Source organism: Suncus etruscus, chromosome 14 (genome assembly GCF_024139225.1).
Source record: "Suncus etruscus isolate mSunEtr1 chromosome 14, mSunEtr1.pri.cur, whole genome shotgun sequence".
In the NCBI taxonomy this organism is placed as follows: Eukaryota; Metazoa; Chordata; class Mammalia; order Eulipotyphla; family Soricidae; genus Suncus; species Suncus etruscus.
Genome location: NC_064861.1, coordinates 70759770 through 70779045, shown reverse-complemented (window position 1 = coordinate 70779045; position 19276 = coordinate 70759770). Strand labels below are relative to the sequence as shown.

The 19276-nt window shown below is 46.9% G+C and overlaps 1 protein-coding gene across 1 annotated transcript in view; it reads right to left on the bottom strand.

The window, feature by feature from the left end:
- Positions 1-1637: 1637 nt before the first annotated feature.
- The window catches only part of VAT1L (vesicle amine transport 1 like), a 100353-nt gene continuing 82714 nt past the window's right edge, over positions 1638-19276 (bottom strand). The window contains exons 8-9 of the mRNA XM_049786277.1: positions 3382-3465; positions 1638-2978 (exon numbers count right to left, since the gene is read on the bottom strand). Of these exons, the coding sequence (XP_049642234.1) occupies positions 2880-2978; positions 3382-3465 (183 nt within the window). The 3' untranslated portion in view covers positions 1638-2879. The remainder of the gene's footprint in view (positions 2979-3381; positions 3466-19276) is intronic.

Here is a 19276-nt window from a genome sequence, read left to right as displayed (position 1 = left end):
CTTACCTCCATGCTAGCTCTCTGGCCCCACTGGCCCTGGTTTGATCATTCATTCCATATAGCTCCGTGAGCTCTTTCACCTCATGGTTTTGATTTCTGGAACTGGACTGTCCTTCTAAAGATTTGTCTGGGGCCTGCACATGGTTACTTGGTGCACCAGACTTTTTGGCTCAAGCCCTGAGTTTGGGGTAGCTCCTGACCCCTCTTCCCCCAAAACTCCAAAAGCCTTGTTCCATTTTTTCTTATAAAGTCTTTTACATATGGACAACTTTCTTTCATGGCTTTCTCATTTATGTCCTTTTTCAGAGCTCCCACTTTCTCCTCTCTCAATAAAGTTGGCCACACTCTCAATGACCATTCATAGAGACTTGTCCACAGCAGGAGAGGTGATGCTATGCTGAATACATTTTTATTTATATTTTGTCTGTAAACATAATTTGCTTTGTAGGCACAATTTAACAAAAGCTCTAAAGCCACAAGTACATCGGACAATGTTTCAGATCACTCCCCCCCCAGCTCAGGAGACATCCTCGGGGTTCCTTTAAGGCAAACAGACAAGGCTGATACTTCTGCAAAAAGCAGCACCAGGGGGGCCAGAAAGAAGGGGCTTCCCAGGAGAGGGAGTGTGGGCAGGGGATGTTGACATTTCACTGTGGGTGGGGGGGGGCACTGCTTGGTGGCCAAACCCCAGTCCTTGCTCTGATTCCATATTCTGAGGATATGGAGAAACTTCCCCTAATAGCCTGGCCCAATGATTTCTTGAAAACAACAACACAGATTTGGGGGTGGGGTGGGAAAGTGACTTGGCAGGCATGTCTGCTGCTCATTTGGATTCCAAATATGAGGCCCCTCACTACCCAGGGTAGGTCAGCTCTCTGTGGCCTAGGAAATACTATCTGTCCAACCTCCCCCCTCCAAGAATATTACTCGACATAAGGCTCTTTCTAAGCCCCTATCATTGGTGTGTGTTTTGATGAAAGATCCACACAGCTTTCTTTCTGCATGGGATTTGGGTGATCTGCTAGGTGACCTCTCAAAAAAGGCCCAGAAATATTATAGAGGTGGTTCTTAGGGAGGGAGGGGATAGACTGGGGGTCTCCTGACACACAAACTGGAGTCAGCGATGGGCAACACCATCTCCTCTGCCTGTTTTACCTGTGCCCCCCACCATGGGGAGGAAGAAGTTCCTGCATTGGGAAATCATTGACACCAGCATAGGACAGGAAGGAAGAGGGCGAACTTGCCAGGTGACGTAGGCTGACAAAGGGACTTTGGTAGGCAACCTGGGGGACAACCAAGATGTACTTATTCCTATCATGGGGTAGGGACAAGTAGAGAGATCTGTCTACCTTGGGGCTCATGGTAGAAAGATTTGGCCTCGGGGCCGGAGAGATAGCATGGAGGTAAGGCGTTTGCCTCTCATGCAGGAGGTCATCGGTTCGAATCCCGGCGTCCCATATATGGTCCTCCCGTGCCTGCCAGGAGCAATTTCTGAGCCTGGAGCCAGGAATAACCCCTGAGCACTGCCGGGTGTGACCCAAAAACCACAAAAAAAAAAAAAAAAAAAAAAAAAAGAAAGATTTGGCCTCATGGGGAAGCACTACCCCATACTCCAGATCTCTCAGGATATGAAGTGATTTGGGTGCTGGTAGTGAGTCCTCCTTAGGTGCCAGGTTGTGAGGGATGGAGTCAACCTTGTAGCCAAATGGGTTAAGGAAGAGGGTAAGAGGAACCAGCCTGTGGAAATATCATGTTTCTTCCTGTGGAGTGGCTATACCCCACAAGCCACACTAAGAGAGGAAGAGGCAGTTTCTTAGGAGGCAGCAGTAGAAAAAATTCAGCATGGGTGTTCAATCAGGAACGAGGGCTGTCGGGTCCCCTATTTCACAGAGCTGGAACCCAACCAAGAGTCTGCACCATGATTTTAGGTTCATTTGGTATCAGATGTGGTACCTCAGCCTCGGGTGTCCTCAGAGTTGGTCTCTAGCTTGGGACAGGATTGGGAAAAACAACAAGAAAGATACAAGTGGATTTTTCATCCTACAAGGGGAACCAGGGAGGTGTTCCAATAAAGGGGTGAATAGGGATAACACAACTGGACATGCCAGTAGCTAGTGGGCATACATGGGCAGGTTTGAGTCACAGTTTTTGATATACATGGTGTTTTGTCTTAAAAAAAAAAAAACAAAACCAAAAATAAAGCGAAAATCAACTGTGGCCAGCATGGGTGGGGGGGGCAGCTCTTGAGATGGGATTTGGGAAGAGAAATCTTCAATGGCTGGGTGGGCCCAGGGCACAGGGACCAAGTTTAATCTGTGTTTGTGAGTCAGAACCAGCCAATGCCTCCACCAGATGGGACGGATAGAGACGGTGCACTGGCCTTCTGGGGTGGGTGTCCCCAATGATGAGGACTGGGTGGCTTGGGGAGACACCCCTTGCCCTTTCCTCACCTGGTGCCCATTCTTATCACATGCGTGGGTGACTAGCAGCAGACAAATGTCATTTTGGCCCAAAAGAATCCTCACCCTGCGTGTGGTGGCTGTGGTAACCTTCCCTATTACCTGTCTCGGCCCTTGTCTGGTCTTTGTAGACCTTGGGCCTGTGAGCTGGTGCATGGGTTTGCCAGGTTGTTCTAGACTTGCCGCAAAGGACCCCAAAGAGGTTTTGAAGGAGGGGAGAGGGGTTTGCCCAGAATGGGAGGAACCCTAATACTGCATGGGATGGGATTTGGCACTTAATTTCAAAAAACAACAATGATCAACAGCTTCAGTGTTAAGCTCAGCTGACTGCAGACGAACACGACACGCACTGACTACGGTATTTGTTCACGAGGGGGGGCCCAAGAGGGGCGTCCCCGTCAGCTCCTCTCTTCCATGGCTCTCACTGGATGAAGGGGATGCGCTCCTTGTTCTCGTTGTCTCCCTCGTGGTCCTCCTCCTCCTCTCCGGCCTCGCTGGTCTCGGTGCTGTCATTTGCCATCTGGGGTTCAACAAAGGAGAGTCAGGGGACTGTCCAGACACCCTCTGTTCCAGTTCTGAGAAACACTGGAAGCCCCCTGGAGGAACTTGTGCGAGTGAGGGGCACCAGCTAGTGTGTGTAAGCTCCCAGAAAGGCAGCGTGATGTGGGGAGATCTCCCCCAAAGTGGACTCTGACATAGGGTTTGAAGACAAGTGTTTGGTAGTGGGACAGAACAGTGTGTCTAGGAGTGGGGGTCAGGACCTGGTCCCAGGGCAGAAGCCAGTCCTGGTCTTTGATCTAAAGACTTCTGAGATTGGCTGTGGGGATTCTGTCTTGGGGAGACTCCTTGGGAGATATAGCCACTTGCTTCTCAGTTTCCCCATGGGCTGCTGCAGGAAGCGAATCTCTTGACCTCTGACTCACCAGTGGGGTGGGGGTTTTCTCGACGTCCAGAATTAACTTCCCGATGTTTCCTCGGTCGTGGATCCGCTGCATGGCCTCCTTCACCTGAGGGACAGGAGAGAGAGGCAGAAATGCCATAGTCAGGGGAAGGGGAGAGAGAGAAGGGAGAGGGAAAAGGCTAATCGCTCTCTTCCCACCAGGGGGCGCTTTGCCTCAAGTTTCCTGCACGGGTTTCAGAACTCGGATCCAAGTCTCACATACTCTGCAAGCTCTCGAGCGCCTAAAATGTTGAAGAGGAGAAAACTTCGGAAATAAGAACTCTAGATTTTTTTTTTAATATAGAGGCAGGGTGGAACGAGAGTGTCTAGAGTGCCAAGAGCTACAAGATTCTGAGCTACATGCACTGGCCAGTATAGTGTTACCCATTAAGGTGCTTTCTAGGAGGAGAAAGAAAACAGTGGTAGGCTCTTATCTTGCATGGGGATGATACAGGTTTTGAAATACTGATTGCAAACAGTCCACAAATGCATATTCAATGCTGCTTTCAAGGCTAGATTATTTGGGGGGGGGTCATACCTTATGGTGCTGAGGGTTTGCTCAGGTGCTCTGTGCTCAGGGATCACCCCTGGCGGGGTTTGGGAGACCATAGGGGATGCTAGGATTCGAATCTGGGTTTGCAGTGTGCAGTTTAAATGCATTCCCCCCTTGTTCTCTCTCCCAGCCCTCAAGCCAAAATTTTTTTGGTGGGGGGTGAGGGGGTCCTTACCCAGAAGCACTCAGGGGTTACTCCTGGCAGGCTCAAGAGACTATAATAAAATGCCAGGAATTGAACCCGGGTCAGCCCGTGCAAGGCAAATGCCCTACCCACTGTTCTATAAAAGAAGCCAGGTTGCCTTTCAGAAATGTCCTGGGGCCCTAGAAACTGTCAGCTTACAGAAACCCACTATCTCCTCATGTGAATAGAGACTTGACAGCACCAGTAAAAGGTTCCTATTCCTTTATCTCAGCTCCCTTTATCTCAATGATAATGCAAATGAGGGGCAGGAAGCTGGCCACCCAGAGGACACAATCACAGTTTTGTGTTAGGTGACAGCCAAGGTAGGGCCACTTTCCTCATCAAAGTTGGTTAGTAAGCCTGTTCAAGTTTATCTATTGAATGGGAAATGCCCATTAGAAAGAATGAGGGGCAGGAACCAACACCTAGCTAATGTGAGAAGGCAAGACATGTTTAGTATTCATATTTCCACAAAACAGGGACACCCTGAAATAACTAAGAAGGCATCTGGATAGACTTGTATCTGACATGAGTGTCTTTTAATACACATTCACTTTTGGGGGGTCATACAGTATTAGATCAAGATAATAGAAGTGAGGATGTTTATATCTCTTAAAGCTTTGCATAAGATTGAAGTAGCCTGTCTTCTAGAGATGGTTTCGTTTTAGTGCTGGATTTCTTCATCCTGGTCCAATAGTAATAAAGTGATCCATCCATCCATCATCCATCCGTCCGTCCATCCATCCATTCATTCTTTTCTTATTTTATTTTTTTTGGGGACATCTGTTGATGCTCAGGAGTTACCCAGGAATTACTCCTAGTGGTGCTTGGGGGGGCAGGTATCCTATGGGATACTGGTGATTGAACTCAGGTAGGTAGTGTGCAAGGCAAAACAGCTTCCTTGCTGTGCTATTGCTCCAGGACCCACTGATTGCTTTTCAAGTGCTTTCACATCGGGGCCCATCACAGCTCCCACATCCCAAGAATCTTCATAGACCTCAGTCCATAACTTCTGAAGGGGGTCATGCCCGTCTGCTGGTTCTCACACTCTAAAGAAAATCTATCCCTGCAGTGCGGCAAACTGAACCTCATGGCTTGCTTCTGAATCACAGAATCCAGCCCCCATGAGCACTACTGCCTTCAAGATGAGGGTGCTAGGCTGAGCTCTCTGCCACTCTGTCTTATCTTCCTTTCTCTGACTCTGTGTTTTTGTGCTGAAAGAATGAGCTGCCATATTGTAATGGGCAGTGGACAAGTGAATGTCCAATGGACAGGAACTGACCCAAGAGCTGGCCAGCAAAGAAAACACCACCCCCAATATAAAAAAAAAACCCTCGTGAAAATAACTGGGTCATGCCAATAACTAATGAGTGGAATCAAATCTTTCCTGCCAGTTTGGATTTGTGACCACAGCCATAAGGAACACCCCCACCCCCACCACTCAGTCACCACCCTCTCATGGAATCTTGGGTGAAGTCCTGATTCTGGAGCCAGAAAGATAGGGCAGAAGGCAGGGAACTTGCCTTGCTCACAGCCATCTCAATTCAATCCCCAGCATCCCATATGAACCCTACTGGGAATGATCCCTGAGCACAGAACCAGAAGTCAGTCCTGAGTACCGCTGATGTGGCCCAAAGAAACAATACAATAACAAAACTGAAATTCTGAGCCCAAAGATCTCATTCCTCACCCACAGAAACAGAATAATCACTAACTTTGTCTGAAGCCAGGAAGTGTGTATGGAAGTTGGTTGCACAAGGAAAGAAAGCAATGCCCTTCCCTGGGACACATGATTCTTCCATTACAAGGGATAGAGTAGAGGATCCATCGCATCCCCAGAAGCCAGAAGCTGTGTGTGTGTGTGTGTGTGTGTGTGTGTGTGTGTGTGTGTGTGTGTGTGTGTGTGTGACTGACACTGCGCAGACCCTGCGGTTGGATTCCCAGAGGATGGGGAAGCGGAGAAGGATCCAGAAGAGCTTCTCAGGATTCCGTTGTTTATAGCCCAGGCAAGTCGTTAAGCACCTGGAAACTCCTTGGAGCTTAGAAACAGTTTTTAAGCTGCTTCTCCCATAACCCAGAGCCCAAGGAAACGGGAAGAGACAAGCTGCTTTCTTACCCGTTAAAGCTTATTGTGGTGCTGGGGGGAAAGTGGCCCTGCAGAGAGCTGGCTTAATCCACATGCTTGGAAACATTTATTTCTGAAATGAACTGAGTTCTCAAAGTTTCTTTGCCTAGTGATGTGGGGAGGAGATGGAGAAAAGGTTGCAGGACCCATTGCAGAGAGCATCAGCATGGTTTGATCTTTCATCTCACTGTTGATTGGACTCATAGATTTTATTTATCTACTTATTCATTTTTGGTTTTGGGCCACTCCCAGCAGTGCTCAAAGGTTACTCCTGGTTCTGTGCTCAAAAATCACTCTTGGTAGGCTCAGAGGACCCTATGATCTGGATGCTGGGAATCAAACCCAGGTTGGTGTGTGCAAGGCAAACGCCCTACCTGCTGAGCTATTACTCCAGTTCTTTGTGATGACTTTTTTTTTTCTTTTTGGGCCACATCCAGTGATGCCCAGGGGTGACTTCTGGGTCTATGCTCAGAAACTGCTCCTGGCTTGGGGGACCAAATGGGACACCAGGGGATTAAACCGCAGTCCGTCCTTGGTCAGCCACATGCAAGGCAAACACCCTACCACTTGTGTCACCGCTCCAGCCCCCTTTCTGATGAATTCTTATCTGGCACAGATTGAGGTGCCTGAACCCTGTGGGTTCATTATACACAGCACATCTCTGAGGGGAGAGTGAGTGGGTATCCAAAGTTCCCACACAAGCACTGCAAGCCCTGAAAAGCCAGGTATTCTCTGGATGGCATGAGGCATCATGGAAAGGGGATTAAGAGGGCAGATTCTTCTTCACAGGACTCCAGATAAAAGTCAGGATAGGGTGGCTCTGCAGTGCATACCCCAACCTGGCTCAAGGAACACTCACTCAGGGTAAGTTTGTACAAAGGGATTGGGCTCCTCAGCACCCAAATGTTACCCCACCCCTATCTTCTAGTGGAACCCCCTTTAGCTAACATACCCAGAGCCCTAAGATGGGGGTGGGTACCTCTATCAAGCTTCTTGCCTCCCTGCTGGCCACAGGAGAGGTGAGAAAGTCTGGAAGACCTGTTGTGGTCTGCTACAAAATCACTAATCCTGGTGACACCAAAAACCAAGCCCCTGGAGTGTGGCCAGGGTCCACGAAGAAGGCAGGGACATTACCTTCCCTTAATTGTTGTGGCTCAAAAGGTTGAGATGGTGCTTTAGAGGCAAAACGAAGGGAATAACAGGAGATGACGCTGAATGGACTTAGTCAGGATGTGGAAGACAAGCAAGGGAACATTCCTGGCAAGATACAGACTGAGGATAACTAAAGCAGAAAGGAGTTAGCCTGACTTTAAGACTCAGTCTAGGAAATGAGTGAGGGTAGGAAGGGAAGGGGAGGACCAGGTCAAGAAGTCTTTTAGGTGGTGACATGACTGTGGAATGTGGTTGAGGGGTCAGGAATCTTATGCCCACTTAGATGGGAGAGAAGCTACATTTCTGAGATGCAAACTGATAAATCCAGAAGGAAGGGACAAAAAGTAATGTTCAGTAAATATCAGAGAGGTTTTTGGCATTATGGAATGCTGAAGTGACAACATTGAAATCAGGTCAGGCCAAGAGACCCATTCTCAAACTTCAGCCCACCTTTCTCTTTCTGCCTTTTGGCTGCTACCAAATGTTCCACTTGACATCTGAGCCACAGTTCCAAATGCCTAGAGTTACTGGGCACCCAGCCCGGTGGCATTCCTGGCATAATACTTCATTGCCCCTTGCCCAGACAATTGGAGACTGAGCTCAGGCACCAGGGACCTGTTCGGCTCTGTCTTATACCTGCTTGGTGTAAGGAAGCTTCTCTGTACCCATACTTTTGCTCCTCAGAATTGGCCTACATTTCTGATGAGTTCTCTTGACACCTCAGCTTGTCGTCATTTCCTCCTAACTGCCCCCTCCATGCTCCCCAATTCTGGAACTTACTTATGAACCTCTCTTGAGCTTGTGAAGACCAGACTTGCTGGTCACTAAAATGTCATCATTTCAACTCGGCAGAAAGATGAGAAGAGCTTTTGGAAGACATGATGGCAGAGGTGGGACTGAGTAGGTGAAGAGAATGCAGCTAGAAGAAGGGTCATTTTTGCCAGTAAAGCAGATCATGACAAAGAGTCATAGTCCCCCACAGGAATAAGAGGACGAGAATGAGGGAGGGGGGAAGAAGGGCTAGGCAGAATCATTGGAGACATCTGCCAGGCCTCCCCAGACCAGATGTATCCCCCATTTCCCATCACCTTTGAAGCATGAGGCTGGATCCTCTGCACTCTCCAAAGAATGGACAGTGATGCTTGGTTTTTGTTTGCGAAAATGTGTCTGATGACTGGCATGGCATCATTAGAGCACAAATGACACCACTTAATAACCAGAGCATCTGGTCTGAGCTTTGAGTAGCAGTTAATGGAGCCAGTGAAACCCGGGGAGTGGAGGGGGGAAGGCAGTGTGTTTCACCATGGGGACACAGATGACGAAGTTGAAAGCTCTGAGAAAGGAAAGATGAAGTGGGGTGAAGAAGTAGACAGTGTTATCTGCTGGAGATGCCTCACAGAGTGTCCATCTCAGGGTGGGAGGGATGGGGGGCAGCTTAAAATGGATGGCTGGGGAGAGCCAGAGAGATACTACAATGGGGAGGGCACTTGCCTTGCACTCGGATTCCTGAATTCATTCTTTGGCATTCCATATCATCCCTTGAGCATGGCCAGGAATAATTCCTGAGTGCAGAGGCAGGAATAACCCCAGAGCACTGCCAGATGTGGTCCAAAAACAAAAACAAATGTTGGAAAGTGGGGCTGAGAGAGAGAGAGAGAGAGAGAGAGAGAGAGAGAGAGAGAGAGAGAGAGAGAGAGAGAGATCTCAATGGGCTTGGCACATAGGAGATCATGGTCCCTAAGCACTGTTGGGAGTGACTCCCCAGGTACAGAACTGGGAGTAGCCCCTGAACACCATTGGATGTGTTCCAAAACCCCCAAACAAGTCAAAGAAAAGAGAAGGTGTTATTGGCCATTCTCAGACCTGTTTGCTAAGATGATGGAACCTCACATGTGCCGGGCAGCTGTTTAGCCCTAGAACCAAGCCCTGGCCCCTGCTTTAACTGCTGATGAATCAAGATATACCCAACCTACATTTGCGATGTTGAGTTCCCTATGTTCTTTGCACAGAGAACTGCGCTGCAGTGTGGGCTTACTGATACTCTGGATTATGTGTATCTCCTCCAAACACAGAAAGATGTTCAATCGGGCAGACTTAGTTCCTAGGCCGTGTCCGTCCATTTCTACTTCCTTCTCCTTGTAATAGTCAGTGGCCCCTCTGCTAAGGCAAGCCCAGTGATTGACAGGGAAAGGGCTGGTGCCTGTTCTAGCCCTGCACATTCATTTCCGAACTGCCAACATTTCAAAAGGAAACATGTCCCTTCACCCATGATTTGATTAGCAGCGATGCAGAGGCTGAATAATGGAGTCTCTCTCTTTTCTGCTTCCTGCTAGCAGCGGCCTTTTCACAGTCGCACAATTAGAGAAGCCGAAGCAAGCGGGGTGGGTGAGACCTCTGCTAATTGAACAGCAGCATTTCATATTTGGTATCTGAGAGCAAAATCACAGGAGCAAATGCCCATCGGGTAGAGGAGGACTGAGGGCAAGACTAGCTGATGTCTGCTGGTTTTTAATACAAGAAGAACATCAAGTTCTGGGGACACTCAGTATGGCCACACCTGCCTAATTCATTGATAAATACAAATCCTAGGTGGTATCGATTTAACTTGATGAGTTTTCCTTTTCTCTTGAGGTGAGACTAACCTGTCAAAATAGGGTTCAGAGGGGCCGAAGTGGTGGCACAAGCAGTAAGGTGTTAGCCTTCCGTGTGCTAACCTAGGACAGACAGCAGTTCGATCCCCCAGCGACCCATATGGTCCCCAAAGCCGGGTGCAATTTCTGAGTGCATAGCCGAGTGTAACCCCTAAACATTGGTGGGTGTGGCCCAACCCCCCCAAAAAAGAAAAAGAGAATAGGAACCAGAGAGATGTTACAGTGGATAGGGCATTTGCCTGGCATGCACCTGACTTGGGTTCTATCCCCCAGCACTTAATAAGGTCCCCAGAGCCTGCCTGGAGTGATCCCTGAGTGCAGTCACAATCAATCCCTGAGCACCATTAGATGTGCCCTCCAAACCTCCAATATAGAGCTCAATTCTTAAAAAAAAAGAAAAAAAAGAAAAAAGAAAGGTATGAAGAAAGAAAGAAAGAAAGAAAGGAAGGAAGGAAGGAAGGAAGGAAGGAAGGAAGGAAGGAAGGAAGAAAGAATGAAAAAAGAAAGAAGAAAGAAAAGAAAGGAAGGAAGGAAGGAAGAAAGAAAGAGAAGAAAGGAAGGAAGAAAGAAAGAAAGAAAGAAAGAAAAAGAAAAAAAGAAAGAAAGAAAGAAAAAGAAAGAAAGAAAGGAAGGAAGAAAGAAAAGAAAGAAAGAAAGAAAGAAAAGAAAGAAAGAAAGAAAGAAAGAAAGAAAGAGAAAGAAAGAAAGAAAGAAAGAAAGAAAGAAAGAAAGAAAGAAAGAAAGAAAGAAAGAAAGAAAGAAAGAAAGAAAGAAAGAAAGAAAGAAAAATGCAAGAACAGAGTCCCGAGAAAGAGGTGTGGAATAGATGGCACTTCTCAGGACCTGGGAACTAGTAAGGGACACTGTGCCTTTGGAGGCCACTGTGCAGCAAGTTTTGTGGTGGGTAGCAGGGAATTGGACCCCTCTTCAATTGGGTCTGAGGAAAGGTGCGTCTTTAGGGTTGGACTGAGACCAATGAGACTTGGACATTAGGGAAACTGACAGGTCAGACTGGCCAGAATATGCCAGTTGAAACAGGCTGGGAAATCAATGGGTCTTGGGTGTTAGGGAAACTGACAGGTGAAACTGACTAGAATGGACGTTTCAAACGGAGACAAATGGGTCTTAGACATTAGGAAAATCGATAGGTCAAACTGGACAGAATAGGTGGTTCAAGTGGGCTGATTGACCAAAGGGTCTTCGGCTTTAGGGAGACTAAGTGAAACTGGTCATAATGAACTGTTTAGAGGTTCTCTTACATCCCATCCTACCTTGAATATCTATCTCTTCAAGCTCTTTTGGGGAGAGGCACAGTTCTGGAAACGGTGCAGGGAAATTCTCTGAAATGACCTAGGTCTGGGAAGGCTCCCCTTGGAGAGGAAAGAGGAGAGGGAGCTAATTTGATTTACCATCTTCCGTTTCAAAAGCCTTGGGAATCATGACCTGGCAGGCCCTACAGGCTGCCTGACGTCAGAGCTGAGTCACTCCAAAGCCGATTTTTAATAACGTAGCTCACTTGCCTGGGAGAGAGGTGAATCAGGGGGACTAACCTTTTCTTCCCGGAATCTTTCCAGTGGTCTGTCAGCTGAGTATTTTTCTCCCCCTCTAAGCACCAAGGAATATCTATTAGCTTTGAGGTTGTGTTGCCGTAGCAACGAGATAAAAGCAGGCTCAATATACTGGAGAAAGTAAATGCATGGGGGGGCGGTGGTGTTTGAGGGGGATCTGCCAGCAAGTCTCAGGGCCCAGCTCATTGCCTCTCAACTAGGAAGACCCAGTTTGGGTTCAAACTGGGGCTTACAGACTGCTCAAACTGAACTGAGCCCCAAGGGGTCAGCTTTTGAACAATATGGAGCCCCTCTGGAATCCATAAGATCTTATGGAATCATAAGAGTCCAGATTTGGTAGGATTTGGTTATTTACTCTGGATGAGCCACGCTGAGCATGGGAGACATTTGGGGACGATTTTTTTTAATGCCCTCACTTAGTCATTTCACTTTTGTGCTTATATCCTAAGGAAATAATCCCACATCTTCAATAATTACAAAAAATGAAAGAAAGTATCTCAAGTGTGTGTTGCAGCTAATAGTCATAAAAATGGAATTATAGGGATGAAATAGCTCAGCAGGCTTTGCATGCAGGAGGTCCGTGCTCAATCCTTGGCACTCACATGGTCCTCCCCCAAACACCACTGTAAGTGATGCTGGGTACCACTGAATGTGGCCTCAAAATAAACAAGCAAGGAAATGGCTCAAGGTGTAGGAAGATGGAATGAGGGAAACTCCCAAACACATATTTGATGAGAAATGATGGGGCCATGATTCTTTGAAAGCTTTTTGGAATATGTAAGGGGAAAAATGGGGGTTACCAAAAATGTTTATCTGGTGTGCTTGAATTTCTTAGAAAGTATCAAAGCAAAACAAGGCTTCTCTTGAACTAAAGGAAAAGAATGAATCATAAAAGACCACTTTCTTTTCTTCTGAATAAGGATGGGTTGTTACATTTCTCACTCTGGGGTGCAGGCATCTGCAGCCCCCTGGCCAGTGTCGCTCATGGATCAATTTTTAAAATAAAATTTCAATTGAATCACCATGAGATACATAATTACAAAGTTGTTCATGATTGAGTTTAAGTCTCACAATGTCCAACACCCTTTCCCAGTACACATTTCTAGCCACCAATGTCCCTGATTTGGTTTCCATCCTCCCACTTGCCCTCCCTCTAGGGCAGATATTCCCCTCATTCGTTCACTTACTCTTATCATTTCCCCTTCTAAACACTAGTTTGAATTATGGTTACTGAAAGAGTATCACACATATCACTTTACCTCCTTTTTCAGCATCCAGTTTTTGGTCATTCACAACTCTCATTGTCATTGTGGTCCCTTTTTTGTCCAAACCACACTCTCCTGTGCTTTGTGGCAAGCTTCCTACATGGACTGGTCCTCTAGTCTTCATTTCTACCATCTTTGAGTATTATTACAATACTATTTCTTTAATATCCCACAAATAAGTACAATCATTCTATGTCTATCTCTCTCCCTCTGACTCATTTTGTTCAGCATAATACTCTCCAACCATGTATAAGCATTTTTCATGACTTAATTTTTCCTAGAAACTATATAATATTTCATTGTGTACATGTACCAGTTTCTTTGTCAGCTGTTCTTAGACACTTGATTGTTTTCAGATTCTGGCTATTCTGAATAGAGCTGCAGTGAACAGAGGAGTGCAGAAGGCTTTTCTGCATGATGTTTTGGAGTTCCTAGGATATATTCCCAGAAATGATATTACTGGGTCATCTGGGAGCTCAATTTCTAGTTTTTTGAGGAAGGTTCATGTTGTTTTCCAAAAGGCTGGACCAGTTAGCATTTCCACCAGCAGTGAATCAGAATCCCTTTCTCTTTGCAATCTTGCCAGCACTGCTTGTTCTTGTTCTTTGTAATGTGTGCCAGTTTCTGTGATATGAGACATCTCATTGTAGTTTTGATTTGCATCTCCCTTATGATTAGTGATATGGAGCATTTTTCATGTGCCTTTGGCTATCTATATTCCTTTGAGGAAATGTATTCATCTCTTCACCCCATTTTATGATGGAGTGTTTTTTCATGTTAATCTCTACCAGTGCCTTATTTATTTTAGATGTTAACCCTTTATCACATGGGTATCAGGAGAACAGTTTATCCCATTCCAAGGGTCGTCTTTGCACCCTAGTCTTCATTTCCTTCTCTCATGGATCATTTTAAAGAACCAGAACTGATTCCTGCTTCCTATGTGGGGCTCTTGTCCCTGGATCCAGCTAAACACTTTCTAGGTGTCAGCTGCATTCCCAGGGGATACAAATGAGCCCCAGGGGTGCAGTTTTACCAGTTTGCACAATCTGACTCAGATTATGCATACTTAAGACCATCCTTATTCCTAAGAGCTGTCACTGAGATGGAGAATGGGGCAAAGCACATAGGCCCATCCCACTGTCACTGATGGGTCCCACCTTCTGTCCATCCTATCCTTTATAGCAGTCCCCTAGCACCAAACTGGGAGCAGTCCCTAAACACAAGTGTGGTCCAAATTCCCCCTCCCCATTTTTGTTTGGGGGCCACACCTGGTAGTGCTTAGGGCTTTGCTTTAGGGCTCTCCTGACAGAGCCTGAGGTACTATATGAGTGCTAGGGACCCAACCCAGGTGAGTCACATGCAAGGCAAGTGCCCTGCCTGTTTTTCTCTCTCTTGGATCCCAAGGCCCCACTCAAATCTTGTAACACTGCAGTCACATTTGAGGTTATTGAAGATCTGTCTCCAGCCAGGACTGTGCACAGTCCCCAAAGCCAGAATCGCCTACTCCCTGCTTTCCTTGTCTTTTCCTTCTCTTTGTCCATTTTCTTTTGGTCTTTTTTCCCACTCTCTGCTTCCTTTTGAACCCCCCTCCTTCCTCCTCTGGGTTTGAAGGAAGACGAAATTATTCTTTCTCATTACACCAGAGAATGGGCTGTGTAGGAAATACTTGGGTTGTTCCCTGTTCCCTCTAGAAGGTGTTTAAATTTTCCCCAGGGCCCCCAAGAGGCTGTTTCCATCGGATTCCCCCAGAGCTCGGATGCAGCCTACTATCCTTCCTGCTATCCGCACTGCCAATTTCTGTTATTAACAGTGATATGCTGTAATGACGCTGTGTAATTACATGCCATAAAGAGCTCAATGATCATGCTAGAATCCGATCAGATGAGATAAAGCAACATGCAGAGAACTAGAAAGACGCCCCCCTCTCACGGGACTCTTTTAGTCCTGCCTCTGAAGTGCCACACTCCCTGGGAATAATCCATTTGCACTGTTTCTACTTCAAGAGGGAAAGCAGGGGCTGGAGGTGATAGCACAGCAAGGAGGGCACTTGCTTTGTATGCAGTTGATTTGGCATCCCACAGGATCCTCGGAGCACTGCCAGAGATGACCCCTGAGTGCACAGCCAGGGGTAACTAACCCCTGAGAACTGCCAGGTGTGGCCCCCAAACAAAACAAAACAAAATAGAGAAAATGCAATGGGGGGGGGGGTAAGAGAGTGAGCAAAGCTGCCTGAAGCCCTGAGGGAGGGTGGCCTAGCAGACCCACAGTGCTCAACCCCAAAAGGGAAGTCTCTCTGTCAGGCAAATTACGGGATGGGAGGCAGGTCCTTCAAGTGGTCACAAACTTATTTCCCAGCCAAAGTACTTCCAGGAGGTCTGGCCTTGCTACTCACTCCTCCTTCCACTGCACATCTGAGGTGAAGTCAGTACTTCCTGCATGGATAACAGACTCTAAGGAAGTGCTCTCTCTGCTTTTAGGATGGAGCCACACACTCAGCTAGTCCCCCCTGTTGTGTTTCGGTCAATTTTCCTAATCCCTCCCAGCCGGTTCTAATGCCTTCCTCTGGCCCCTGGAACCACTCACATCATATTTTGGGGCCCACCACCCTGATGCAGTATTATTATCTCACGGTCCAGGAGGTCACAAATCCGTGTGGCTGTCACTGATGTCAGGGTCACAGGGCTGTGCTCCCCTAGAATTCCCTGGGAGAGAGCCTGCCACTCTGGCTCCCCTCTATCCCATATCCCAGGACTTGTAGCTTTTTATTCTGTCTCTTCACCTTTGATTCCAACCTTTCAACTCTCCTCCTCTAGAGATATGTAGGAGACCTTCATAAAATCCCCCCCCCCCACACACACACGTCTCTTTTGTCATGTAAAGTGATAGTCTCAGATGTCAGGACTAAGACAAGGTCACATCTCAAGGTGTGATTCTTCTCTGGCTCATTCTTTACCTGGCATTTCAGGTTCAAATCAGGGAGGGAGATGTATCTTTATTGTCTTTCCCTCCCCCTCTCAGTCTTTGCAACCAGTGGGGCCTTAGGTGTAGTGGACTAAGTCCACATCCTCCTTATATTCTATATCAATCAGGCTATTTATAGTTGCCTCTTGAACCCTCAGGATCCAAGGGAGTTCTTGGCCTCAATCACTTCCATTTCCTAATCCCTTTCCCCACTTTTCCTTTCAGCTTCATTTTTCTCAGAAGCCTCAGCAGCATAGAGGGACCCAGGGAACCTCTGAAAACAAGAATTGTCAGACCAGTCTCTCCCTAGGTTCTTGGGAGGCTTCCTTTCCTTTGAGCTGGAAAATTCTCATGTTTCCTGCTGTGCCTCTACCTTAGACAATGTTCTATTGCCCAACTCTCTAGCCTTTGCACTGGTCTTGTCTGCCTCAGTTGTCTTGGGCCACTGTAAGAGACACACCTTTTGACAGGGTAGCTTCTGAACTACAGAGACTTGGTTTTACTGGTGCTGCAGGTGAGAACAACTTTTCAGGTTCACAGACACTTGTCAACATGTCCTCACTAGGGCCCGGAGAGATAGCACAGCGGTGTTTGCCTTGCAAGCAGCCGATCCAGGACCAAAGGTGGTTGGTTCAAATCCCGGTGTCCCATATGGTCCCCTGTGCCTGCCAGGAGCTATTTCTGAGCAGACAGCCAGGAGTTACCCCTGAGCAACGCTGGGTGTGGCCCAAAAACCAAAAACCAAAAACCAAAAAACAAAAAAAAACATGTCCTCACTAGACAGAAGAGTCAGGGAGTTTGGGGGGAGGGAGTTTCCAGGAGATACAGTTTTGACATGTTAACTGGGGAGGGGGGCAGTGCATAAACACTGCAAATACTGCAAAGCACTCAGGTCTGCTCCCCTTTCTCAGCTGTACTGGCCTAGAGTGGCTAGTTTTTTAGCAATGGCCAGCTCACTCCCACCTAAGGGCCTTTGTATCTGCTTTTGGTTTTGTTTAAAACTGTACCCCCTCCTCTAGATTTCTACCAACAAACACAACAGCTTTCAGGTATTCCTTCATGTCCCTCCTTTCCCCTATATGCCATCCCTTCATGTCCCTTCTTTCCCCATATGCCATCAGCTTGTCTTGATTTTCTTTCTAGAATTTTCTTTCTACAATGTAATTCATTTGATTAATTATGTCTGTGGGTGTTTGATAAAGAGCTACACAAATGAATGAAATGACAGACAGACAGACAGACAGATTTCTAACTTAATCAGGCCTTACAACAGCCCTGGCAGGTAAATTCAGCTATTATAGTCAAATGGAAATTGGCTTGGTTCTGACATAGGCATGTACTAGTTGAAATTACTAGAAATGACTGGGCAATTTTTGGCCTACTGTCTCCCAAACAGAAAATAAAAATAAAGTTTAACTTTAAGGGCAGATAAAAAATATTGCCAAAAAACTTAAAATCCTATCCCATTTGGATATCCTATCCAAATTTGGATGTCCTATCCCATTTGGGGGGGGGGGTCACACCCGGCAGCGCTCAGGGGTTACTCCTGGCTCTATGCTCAGAAATTGCTTCTGGCAGACTCGGGGGACCATATGGGATGCCAGGATTTGAACCACCGTCCTTCTGCATGCAAGGCAAATGCCCTACCTCCATGCTATCTCTCCAGCCCCTAGAATATTTTTTTAATCCCTGCCATACCATTTACTAAGAATTTGGGGGCTTAAGACCTGTTCTTTTGTGCTAGCTATTCCTGGTTCTCTTTTCCTGCCCAGATTCTCAAAGGAACTATATTTCCCAGCCTTCCTTGTAGGTAGGTGGGGACAAGTGACAAATTTTAATCAATGAGATTTGTGTAGGAATCTCTGTGAATACCATCATGGTGTCAGTCTATGTCTAGTGCTAGCATGCTTGAGTCCTACCCTTGGGTTTTCTAGGCACTGTCACCACTCTCCTGCCAAAGAAGGGCCCTCTTTATAGTGTGTTATATTGTTCTTTGTTTATCCTTTTTTGAATTCATAGAGGCAAATAAGAATGTCAGTTTGTGGGCAGAGCCGAGAAAAAGAGCAGTCTGGAGGTGGCTTAAGGAATGAGCCGTAATATCTCAGGGGTCGCCTTCTTGTGGGTGGCCATGTTCTGTCCCCCTGACACTGTGCTTTTACTGTGGGTTCTAAATGCTCAAGCATTGTCCTGTTGTTTCCCTAAACACCAAGTATCACTTTCTTAGGACAGAGTCAAGGTTCTGGTCTGTAAGAATGTTGCTTTCCAGCCAGTGAGGGTTAAGGCATATGGGTTAAGTCACATGCCTCACATGTGTTGGCTCTAGCGTCATCCCTGGCATGGTATGACATGGCCCCTGGAATCACTGGATACAGCCCTGGGCACTGCTGAGTGTGGCCTGGGAAATGCCCAAACACTTATGTGGGTATGAGCAGTAATACATTCTCAAGCCTTTAATCTGAACAAGAAGTCAGGTTGGTTGAGAATCATGTGGAGAGGCCTGAGGATCTTTTGAGCTCGCTTGGGAAAGCCCTTTCACTTCCTCATAGATATCAGTTTTCCAAACTAGGTTTCATAGAACACCAGTGCCTTAGGGGAATCTTTAGTCAGCTCCAAAGACAAGCACTGTCTCATCCCTCCCAGTGATGCCAAGGCGGCAGGGCAGTGTGGCCTGTCACCAGGAGAGAACCCTGCTGGACAGGCACTCGGAGTCTTTCTTAGGCTTCACTAGATTTCAGGCTCCCAGATGCAGTCCCTAATCCATCTTTGACATTTCCTATCTCCATCTCCAAATACACAGTCAGCCTCTGAAAATGACCCTTTTCCCAGTGCTCTAAAGGAATGAAGACAGATTCAAGGCACTGTGATGTCCTGAATGGGAAAAAAAAGTCATAGTGATTAAAGTGCTTGCCTTGCACAAAGCTCACCCTGGTAACAAATATGCTTCAAATCATATGCCCCCCCCCCCCCAAGCACCATCAGGAGTGATCCCAGAGCAGAGCCAGGAGAAAGCCAAGAACAAAGCTAGGTAGGGGGCCACAAGAGAAATTTCACATCACTGCCTAGGCATATCAAGTGGGTTTTCCCCTATTACTTTGAATTTGGGTCTCTCATGGCTAAACCTCCCATCAACATGCCGGCTGAAATTACTGAGGGCAATAGCAGGAAATCCCCTGCTGTTGGAGTCTCTCCCCAAGGACTATAGGAGAACCTCTTGCTGCTTGTCCAGCTGCTCCATCATTCGAGTCCCCAATTTATCAGTGAATTCCGCTGAGTTCATTTTTCTACACAATAAGTGGCTGTCCTGCAAACTTGCCGGAAAGTGCTATTTGGTCCAAAAATCTCAATATGACATGGGATGTCTCATATAATGGGTGAATTTAGCACAGCAGCAAATATATAGTATATATAGTTTATATATA